The sequence below is a fragment of the Melanostigma gelatinosum genome (assembly GCF_949748355.1).
Source record: "Melanostigma gelatinosum genome assembly, chromosome: 5".
Classification (NCBI taxonomy): domain Eukaryota; kingdom Metazoa; phylum Chordata; class Actinopteri; order Perciformes; family Zoarcidae; genus Melanostigma; species Melanostigma gelatinosum.
The window spans coordinates 24,118,488-24,129,991 of NC_136638.1; the positions used below are offsets into that span (position 1 = coordinate 24,118,488).

At 41.2% G+C, this 11,504-nt stretch overlaps 1 protein-coding gene across 1 annotated transcript in view; it reads right to left on the bottom strand.

Moving 5' to 3' along the window:
* Positions 1–11,304, bottom strand: part of LOC306777915 (teneurin-3) — a gene marked incomplete at its 5' end in the record, with an annotated part of 122,827 nt that extends 111,523 nt beyond the window's left edge. Inside the window, 2 exons of the mRNA XM_079269220.1 lie at positions 8,776–9,051; positions 11,034–11,304. Of these exons, the coding sequence (XP_079125346.1) occupies positions 8,776–9,051; positions 11,034–11,304 (547 nt within the window). The remainder of the gene's footprint in view (positions 1–8,775; positions 9,052–11,033) is intronic.
* Positions 11,305–11,504: the final 200 nt, after the last annotated feature.

The following is an 11,504-nucleotide window of genomic DNA, read 5'->3' on the forward strand; positions in this document are numbered from 1 at the left end:
CACTTCCACTGCAGATGAAAAGATCCAGCGGTATAATTTGTAGTTAAAGTGTGCTTTTAATTGTGTGTCAAAAAGGAAACTGGAGCAGATCAACACAATTAAGATAACACCTTTTTGCCCGTATTTTCGTCTTTATATTTGGTCATTAATTTGGACTTTTTAATAGTGTTGAGCTGTTATTTTCACTTTGGCTTCACTATTACGATACTGCAGCTAAAAGTGAGCTACATCTCCTCTTGACCAACCAGAGTAAGGTAGGAAGGAAGGAAGATAGAGAGTTTGTGAGGTGTGAGGGAGACAGGGAATAAAAACAAATTGATAATTGTATGTGAATAAATATTACATTAATACTTTTTATGGGAGAAAATAAGATAAGATAGACTTTATTGTCCTGAAGGAAATTTGTCTTGGAAAAAAAAAATACAAACTATCCAACAAATACATTTCACACTGCCCTTCGTACAACACATCTGTAGTGTATAGTTGAGATAAAAATGTGTCTCAGCTGTTTTGTTCGGTTTCTTTCAAAGCAACACAAAAGTTACACCAAAAGTCAGTTTAACACAAAAGTGAGATTACAAAATAGTAGCTGTTCAAAAAAAACCCACTTTGGCTTGTGGAGGAACAATAATAATTTACAACACTGGTTTTATTGTTCAGGTGCAACTTGATTCATAGATTTTTGCAATCCAGCAGTTTTCTGCTCAGTGAATTGCTGAATGACACGTCGGAAACAAATGAGGAAAAAAAACATCTTCCAAACACTATTTAGCGTAAAGACAAGCAAGCGTGACATAAGACTCAGAGTACGACAACAAGCAGAACAGACGTTCTCTACATTCAGATGAGTCCAAAACGGAACAACCACCTTGACTTGCAATTTTTGGGATTGCAGACATCCAATACTGAGGAGCGCAAAGGTCAAAGCCACAGCACCATGACAATAGACAGTAACAAATATTCTTGTGTCCCAGGATGGGTGAGAGAAAGGAGATGGTGAAAGGAAGAAGACATGAAACCAAACAGATCGGTGGGTTGCTGCTTGTCTGGGGACGACGTGCCAACAACCCGACGCCGCTCCAGGAAAAGAGAGAAAGTCTATTTTACCCAAAATGAAGCAACAAGAAAAAAGACCTAGAGACGACAGTGTGTCCGGACTTATCAACGTCTCTGTCTTTTCCACTTTGTTTCACAATACCTTTACATTCAATGTTTTTTTACTTGCTTGCAAAAAGTAAGCTATAGTTTGCCGATGTCCACTTTACAAGCAATCCTTGTAACTCACCTCAGGAGACTTAAGACGGATCTGGGTTTGAGAAAAACATGCATGGTTGCTGAGGAGACACCAGTAATACATGTAATTATGAACAACACATTTGGACCAACATGCTAATCCGCTTCTCCCATTGATATTCATCGAGTATAAAGCGGCTTCCTGACTATTTCCGTATTGCATGGTAATACAAACACTCAATTAGGCTGTGTGATGAAGTGAAATGAGCCTTCTTCTCTTGAGGATGGTAAATAGTGGCTCTCGTAATTGACAACTGCAGAGTAATTCCTAACCGTAATAACATGTCCTGCAGTCTGGTCCCCGCAAGTGATGAGACCGAGCACAGTATGGGCTAACACAGTGTTTGTCAGGGATGCTCTGCAGAACTGGGTGGGTCTCAAGTTGGAGAGGAAAATGTTCATACTTAAAGATTAGGTGACAGGAAATAGATGTTGGACACAGTAAATAGTTGTTTTCTCTGTCATCTCTGCAGTAACACCAGTCTGACTCCCCGGATGTGGACTGTGTGTAAAGGCCTGCCATTGGCCCCCGTTTCTGACTGAGGTTTCCTCCCCTTCTGCTATCTACAGATATTATTTTGAAAAAGCACCGTCGCTGCGTCCTGGGCTTAACGCCGGAAACGAGGATTGTAATTGGTTTAAAATTATAGAAACAATCAAAAGCGGGTTTATTTCCCTTTTTCTAGCGCTGGAAGTGTCGATATGGTCTGGCTGTGCGAGACTAATGTTAACAGGTTAACCCAAAAACTCATGAACACACAAGTGCTCCACTTGGAACTGGACTTATAGGCACAGCATAGTTGGTTGAGAGTCAACCTTTGGAAAAAAATATGAAACAATCAGTTGATTAATCCGTCATTGAGAGAACAGGAAATTAATTGCCAACGGTAATGACAATGGTTTTATTCATTTGAGTCATTTATGACGCAAAAAGGTACAAATATTGTGGGTTCCAGCTTCCCAAATGTGAGAATGTGCTGCTTTTTTAATTTATAATTTTCTCATTTTTCTCATTGTCAATTGAATATCTTTGGGTGTTTGGACTGTTGGTCGGACAAGGTGAGACAGTTGGGCTCTGAGAAGGTGTGATGAATTCAAAACTAAATGATCGATCATATTGAAAAAGCATCCTTATTTTGAATCCAAATTGAGACTGAAAATGCAATACATGTATTGGTAATGTTAATGAAGCACAATATCCAAATTCTGTATTAAAAAAATTAATAAAAAAGAGCTTTCGGCTAGCCATAATTATCATCACATAAATTAGCGAATTATTGAAGGTAATTAATGCAATTAATAATTCATATTTCTGCATCAACATAATGTGTCTTCACATGGTTAATATATGAATGAACTCTATCTTTACCATATAAAGGATAGTAGTTTCAAGAAAATCAGTTTTGGCTTATTAATATGCTAATTTATTCGGCAAGACACTCCAAAGTGTAATCAGATCATCCACTCTGTAGGTGGTACTTGTGGTGTGAGTTGAAACTTTTTCCGCCATGTGTTCCTGCTCTGTTAATGTGTTCACAGGAAAAGTGTCTACACATGCAGATATACGCCGCATAAAAAGACAAAGGGCATCCAACACATGCGATGTATCACGTGATGCTGAGCAGCAAAAAGGATAAATCGAAAATCCGATATCGGTGGTCAGTTTGTCATTTGCTTTGATGAAGGTTCAAATGTCAGCGACCTTTGCACAGAAAGAGGGCGACGACCCGCTCCATGCTTTCACAGACTAATCCAAAATAGAAAACCAGAACACTGTTCGCAACACTGATGAGCACGACACCTGCAACGGCACCTCGGCACATCACCGCCACATCCCGGATCCCGCATCCCCCGTCACCCTGAGCACTAACAATGTGAGCACTTAACCGGTGACAGCGGAAGCAAGCGGGGAAGTGATGACAATAAATGATGGCAATCAAAGCGCGCCTCCTCATTTGACGAGGCAAGAGACGAAGCTCAGACACCTTCCCGGCTCCCATTAACAAATTATGAAACTGTTTTTCTCTGCCAGTCTTGGAGTGTTCTTCAAAACACATCACAGATGGTCAGCCCTTTTGACCAGAAAAAGAGAAAAAACAAAACAACTCTCAGATGTTATTTATTCTTTTTGTGGTCGTCGGCGTGTGCCATATTGAATTATGAAAGTGGCGAGGGAGGATTTCTGCCTGCTACGATCAGTAGGCTGATTCCACCGTCACATTACAAAGCGCAGATCTGAGACCGGAGTTTGACAGATGGCGTGTCACCTTCGTCAGCGTGACGTCCCGCGCACGCACACACACACATGTGCGTGTTATTGCCTGCACTTTTGCTTGATTTTTAGAGAGATACAGTGTGAGTAGCAAAGTGAGATACGGGCATGTGTGTGTGTGTGTGTGTGTGTGTGACACAGGAGGGAAGTGAGAGAACACGAATATGTGCACACAGGGAAGCATGTTCGAGGGTGTCTGATATGCTTTCATACTCCCACCCAAAAAAGCCTTTGGTGCTTGCTGTGCTACAGCACACTTTGCTGTGACTCCTCCACTGATTTAATTAACCTTTTCCTGGCACTGTTCACACAATGAATCCGTAAGCCATACTCGACTGTAAAACGTGAACCACTGCGTTGTACACCTGTGATATTTGTTTTATTTTTTTTTTTGACAAATTGAAATTATTTTCCGACACATCATCTCCTCGTAAACAGTCGCAGCCTGTTACAGCCACACTGGCCTTCCTCCATGCAAACATCAAAAGGGACACACTTTCTTTTCTTTTTCCCTCATGAAATGACTTTGGACAGAAGGTGCAGGCCAGAGCAGGCGATGCTTCTTTAACAAAGGATGACAGCCATCGCAGTGGAAGTCCCTTTCTCCTAACAAGGGGTCAGCAGACGGCAAGCCGCTCACACCAAACAATAAACCCCATGTGTGACGGTTTCTACAGCCGAGGAGGGCCGTCTGTCACCATGTGCTGCAGTGCTGTAGCTGCAGTACCTAACAAGTCAGTGCGCGCTTTTTCACACCCTATTAGGAATACAACTCAACTGGGCCATGCTATGTTTCTGATCCGTGCAGTCATTCATGTTTTATGAGGGGTATAATATTGATTCTGGAGGCAGCACAGTCAACATTAGGGCAGGAAGGGGGAAAAAAAACAACCTTTCTCAATGTTCGCTTTCACACAGCAGCTATACGTTGACCTAACGGCCCTACAATATGAATATTCCTATCACGGTAACACTTGAACCTTAAATATAATCATTTCATATTTAAACATTAAAAATGCATTGCAGGAAAGCGCCTTAGTGGCCTGGTGGCTGCAGGATGGCGGCCCCCGTTGGAAGCTTCTGCCCCACAGTTGTGATACATGCGCTTTTTTATGCGAGGAGATTTTGTGTCCTCATTTAATATTGATTGCCTTCAGTGTTTGTTACCAGGACTGGCAGTGCAGCACCGCGAAGGATGAGTTCATGTGTATGTTGAGGCTTTAAATCTTACATTTAAAAAGGCATTCTAAACTATAATTGGTTGAGAAAATTGCATTCCATCTATTACAGAGCAATGACAAATTCAATTTTACAAGAAGAACAAGAGTGCATGGTCAGTTGCGTTATTTGTTTTCCAAGACATTTCAACAAATTCCACATTTGTCTGACAGCTGCTCGCCTCCGTGGGACTGAAGCACCCAAGGACAACATGTGACCCACATTCTAACCTATCCGGTACAAATACAGCTTCAGTAAAGACCGAAGGACCATTATGAAACCACTTCTGCAATTACTGTTTGAAAAGCAGATCATTTCCATCCTCCAATCTGTCATAAAAACACAGGAATATTTCAAACACATTGAATCCATTGAATTTTCTCAATTATAAAAGGTTACAAATCATTTAGAAAACGATCTTACAAAAATAACGGGGCACCAGGGATTTCAATATATTGTACAACTCCATATAAAAGCATTTCCCATAATGCAGATTAAATTAAGAAATGACATGAAGTTACCGTATTATACTGGGGATGGGGCTTTAGTTGGATGACTTTTTCTGTCTCCTAATCTTCTGCAATTAACATGCTCCAAAAAACTTGCAGTAAACAGTTTAAAGCTCCATTTTCTCTCACTTCAACTGCCGAGTGCAAACATTTCTTTTTTTAAATCAGGGTGCCGCTTACAGCAGCATTACGTACGCTGCCTGCAGACATGAAGTTTCAGCACTATACAGCTGGTACATGTCACCGCACCATAACCGAGCATGTGTGTGTGTGTGTGTGTGTGCATATATATATATATATATATATATATATATATATACGTATATATACACACACACACACACACACACGTGCATGTAAGCGTGGGTGTTTGTTTGTGTGTGGCAAGCTGTCAGTCATAGGAAAGTGAGGAATTAAATAATTCTGCTTGAAGAGAAAGAGTTGTTTTATATTGATGTATTCCATCAACACAAGTATGGATATATTTAAAATAAATGATGAGTTATTTTAAATAGTTTTAGATAATATTTTACAAAAACTGTGAATTTCCATATTTATGTTTCATGTGCTTATATATATTGGACATACAGTACAAATACATATATATATATATATATATATATATTTTAAGGCACAGAGAAATGAAGGCACTCTTTTGTTTCTTTGGTCAAAGCTGAGCTGCGTAGCGTTCATGGAGTAAAGACTATAAATGTAAATAGGATGGTCTCATCTACTGACATATACAACAGCTGAGAATAAAATGGACGTTCTTACAACTAGAAAACCCATAAAACGGACGCTTTAATCAATTTTGTTTTCATGGGATTCTATCACTGGCAGGGGATTATCTTCAGTGTAAAATCAATGAAAGCTGCTTAACAGATTCTTTCTATTTTTTTTCCTCCTTCTTCATACATTTCATTTCATCCAATAATATATATGTATATTTATTTATATATAAATATATATATATATATATTTATATATTTATACAAACATTTATAAATATATTTATCTAACTTCTTCAATAATAATATTTTTTTTCTTTTTTTTAAAGCCAATTATCTTGTACAAGAGAAGTAATAAATGTCAACATCAAACATTTTTTCAGTGTTGACACACGACCTTATAAATCCTTGACTCCACAAAACTTTACTCTCATCTCTTTGACTGGCTGGGTCCTCTTTACTCCTGGGGAACTGAAAGATATGCTCACCAATGAATCACTTTAGAAAACAACCCCTCTCATCCCGTGCCTGTGGCTGCACTCGACAAGATGCCCACTCTCGTTTCATTCAGGTGGACCTCGTATTCCTGAATCACGAAGGTTAACACTTGCAGATGCCGCGCTCTACGAATGAGCCGAGCCTTTGGTACTTGTCTGTGTCGAACACTCTGTTGAACAGAGCGAATTAGAATGAAATATTGAGTTCATTTATGAATAAGTGGGGCTGAACGGCCCCTTGTCGGAGCTTCTGCATGCATATTCAGTTGATGGAAACCTTTGGATGGGTCATTTCTCCTATAGCTGCTTCATTAAATTGTGAAAGTCAAAAGTGCAATGCCTCCTGACAAAAAAAAAAAAAAAAAAAAAATCGAGGCCGAGGTCTATGGAGGTGGAACAGCGGGACAGATTTTCCTTCGCTCCAGCTCAAAATCTAGATGACGAAAAGGGCTCCGAAAATAGTTTTAGAAAAAAGAAAAGGAGTTCGAATTTTAAATTACAGCATGACTCATATTGTTCTTCCTACTGTACATTTTTAGCATATTAAAATGACATGCGGTTAAAAGAACAAGCAAACACACTCTTACATAAATAAATGAGTTTTCTTAGATGTTTGTGATCTTGTAAGGCAGCTGGGATACAGATCCAGCAGGTATTGTTTATTTGACCTTTTATGAAACTAATTGAGGCAAAAAGCGCGTCAGATAAAGTCTCAGTGGGACCTTGTGCTAACTGGAGCCAATCAGCAGCAGCTTCCTGTGACGTTTCCAAAAGAAACTCCAGAGGAGGTCGGTAGGGTGGTGTGTGTGTGTGTGTGTGTGTGTGTGCTTGCTCGTGCTATATAAGTGGTGGGGGGCAGGTGCAATTGAAGCTCAATTGAGAACCTATTGAAGCTGGACTCTGCGTCGTCCTGCAGAACGGAGCACCGACTGGTGATCTGTTTTCCTGCTTGGCCTACACAGCAACACATCGGACTGGAGTCCAGTGCTGAGGAGGTTAGGGGGACGTTTGCCGGCACCTCTGTGGTTGGGGTGAGCTTTCTAGGGAATCCTAAACGTATACAGTGCACTGGGCTAACAGCAAAGGCCAGACACTATGTGACAAACACATGGGTTTGGGTAGGGAAGGCATTTTGAAAAAAAGACTTACTCAGCCGCCCTCCCGGAGACAAGCTCACTGTGATGAATACCGCCATTAAGAAAATGACTTGTCTCAAATGTCAGACCGAAGGCAATGTTTTCCGAATAAAAATTGATAGCACATGAATACAAGACATTTCCCTTTTTACCCTCTATTTAATGTTCTCGCCAGCGTAATCAACCCCAATTATTTGAACTGCCTGCCACTCTTTCAAATCATGGCTTTCTTTAAAATAACTCGAGCTTTACATTCAGTGTGTTTTAATGGTGATGGCTCGCACTTTGATGATGAGGAATGATGAACAATGTCAGCTGCACTGAACACCAGAGAAGAAATCTTAAAGCTGTACACTGTAAGGATGAATTTAAAGACAGGGGGAACACATTACTGACTCAAAGCATGGAAGCCCGGATGAAGAAATACTGTTAAAAAACCAGCACTAAATGCCTTGTTAAAGTATATTACAAAAGACATAAAGGCCGTTCCAAACTGCTCACTATCCTTTCAGGGAGTAAGGGTAACAAAACAAACAAGAACATGGTTTATAAAGTCTACATGTCGCAACAATATGCAGCTACCTTGTGTGCAATTGATGCAGCAACGATTCAAACACAGACCCTCAATCCACTGTCTCAGGTTTCCAGCATGATCACATTTGCACTTCAAACCGCGGTCGCCATTTAATCCGCCATTGTGCGTGCCCAGTCAACCACTGCAGAATTTCTAAGCAAAACCTCAGAGTGAGGCACACAAAGCTATCTTTGATTATACGCTAGCCCATGGGGAAACTTCATCAAACTCCTTTGCTTCCTGTGGAGCAGGACCAGGTGACGAGGAACTACTCAATCGGAAGGCCAAATTCTTTTCCTGCATGCAGCTAGGAATCACGCCTTTGATCCGAAGAAAAGGCAGCTGCAAATGCCTCTCCAGATACCGGCCCCACCAATCGCGCTTCCACTTGCCTCCACCAATCAGGGCCTTGTCTCCAGCGCCGACCATAATCCAACCTACTGCTGCCTATTTTTTGTTTTTTACATACAGATTCCTCCCCTTCGCAAAGCGTTTGGAAGCATGCTCCGCGAACAAGACAAAAAGACGTAAAAGTGTGACCTACTCACCCATCTCATTGTCCGATTTATTGTCCATCTCCGTGTCAGTGAGCGTGAGGGCAGAGTTAGAGCGGCTGGAGAGGCATGAATCCTGCCCGGAGTTTGCCCCCGTTCCCCAGAGAGTCATGGTACGTTCCGGTGATACAGGTTCATGGTTTTCTGTAGCGACCGGGCCTCTGGAGTAGCTGCTGAGCGGGTGGGAGAGGCCCGTCTCAGGGCAGAGCGCCAAGCCCCTGCGAGCCGAGGGCTCACAGATTCCGAGTTGCCTCAGCGAAAACGTCTGCCCTGTGAATGACAAGAGGTTGTAAAGTTAACAAGCCAATCCACAACACGGTTAATGGCCACGAGCAGGGCTACCGAAGAAAAAGAAAGAAACCTAAGAACATGATGGAAGAGGAGCAGGTAATTGCTGAATTCAGGCTGAACAACGTCCTCCCACACTCATCAACCTATCGAGATGCTCAAAAGCATTTTCTTTGACTGACTGTCAATCCCAGTGCAGCTCAAACTCGATTCTGTAAGTGAGCTTTTTAAGATGACCTACTTTGCTCAGACATTTAAAACCCAAAACAAATCACCAGAACTCAAGCTTCTTGTGTTCGACACGTATGAAAATGTGTAGATGGACACTTTTTTTCCACAATAACTCATTACCATAACTATTTTGGTCGAATCATTTGGAATGAATCGAGGCTCTGGTGTTCACTGGAAATAAAATAGCTGCGTCTGAGCAAAATAAATGAATACAATTTAAGAGGCAGAAATATTGTCAATAAACAAAAACACCTCATGTCGACCTCATTACGAAGCTCCAGAACTGACGAGAAAATATTCTCAATGTTTGACTCATTTCATGTCATTTCATCCTACATCTAATCATCCACATGTTAATATTTGTCTGCCATCTGGTCAGTACGGCACCGATACCCCAAAAATGATTAATCATGTGATCAACCTGAAATTGAAATTATTTGAGTAAATATAATAGAGTTACTGGGTTTTTTATTCAGATGTATTTTAGATATAAATGAGCTCATCTACATCTACTTACACAACAAAATAGTTCCTTTATCAATAATGATTTTTAGAATTTCAAGGTCAGACGTGACAAATGCAGCATAAAATACGTTTACATATTTTATGTTTTTCATGTCATATGTGAGGTGATTTTGTATTTTCCCTCGTTGTGTCCCTTTGTAATGTCTTTTGTCCTGTTGGAAATGGTGCCAAATATCCCCCATCTGAAAATGTTACAGAAAACACATTTATTCACATTAAAATCCAGCACATTTAAAATGATCATTAGATAACAACACTTTCATACACCATCTCTCTCTCACCCACACACACACACACACACACACACACACACACACACACACACACACACACACACACACACACACACACAGCACAATAAACAGATACTGTAGTATCTCCACTCATTTACCAAAGATATGTTCTTTTTCCCCAACCAGATCAATAACATTGAATCTTACATTCACTGTGATGTGTTAACAGTCGTTGGCTTTAAATGCCCAGATTTTAAAAAGAAATGAGGAACAATCGCATTCCTCCCAAAACGTCATCATCATCCCGTTAATTCTGAAATAGGCACCAATTAGCACCGAGAAAATGTAGAAGGAGATTTTCTAATTGCAATCTTATGAGCCAAAGGAGTGCCATAAAATAGAATAAACTGCTCAAACTTTTTTGATTACAGAAATGAGAGCAGTTTCAGAACAGCCAATTAAAGGACAGGGTTATTCACGGAGCATTCTCCCTTATTATTGTAATGTGGTCCAGCAGGGTGTGAGCATCGTAGTAGCTGTATCCCACAGCATGTGAGATTTCACTGCATGTTCGTGAAGATGAAACTAAATGGTGTTGAGCACTGCCTGGCATCCTGACATCGTACAGTTATTTCTTGTCAAACCTGCAGAATCAGTGGAAGATAACACAACAAACGACAAAGCCCCTGCATCATAGTTCATTTTACTAATGAATTACTGAATGATGCTTCTACCTAACACTGTTGGATGTATAGCATGGATATGAGGATTTTGTTTTTCATATTTAAATGTGTTGTGTATCATATCATAAGTCGAAGAAACTCTTTCGAGAGATAAAACAGTGAGTTCCTAAATCAATACAGACATTTAAACTCAATAACTGCAAAACTTTTCAGCTCATATTATGGAAATTCATCTTGAAAACATTGGGAAAAAAAACTAAAAAAATCAGAGTAAACATTTGCTCTGGCTAACCTGGCCTGCTGTACTCGGCGCTCTCCTTGTGCACCATCTCCTTGACTCTGCCTCCAAACAGCCTCCGTGAAGGGTCATGGTCAAAGGCCTGGAGCGTTTCGCTGGAGCTGTAGGATTGCTGAGTGGGTACGCGGCAGGCTCCCTCCTCCCGGTCAACCGAGGAGGCAGTGTATCGACGCTCCCGATCCTCGTCTCTCTCGCAGTATCTCTCTCGGTCTCTCTGGCTCTTGGACAGCGAGCAGAAAGGCCGCTGCTCCCTCACCCGTTCCATGCTGCCTGCATGCTGGGTATCCAACTCCCTCCCCTTCACCACGACGCTCTCCTGAGCGACTCGCCACTGAATTATTTCACCCTTTTCTCCTCCTCCCCCCTGGTTGCGATTCTGCACCGATTTACCCCCCAAACTCCCCTCCCCACTTTTTCTTCTTAGCCCGTCTCGTCTTCAGTCCATTCGGGCCTCCGCTCACTCTA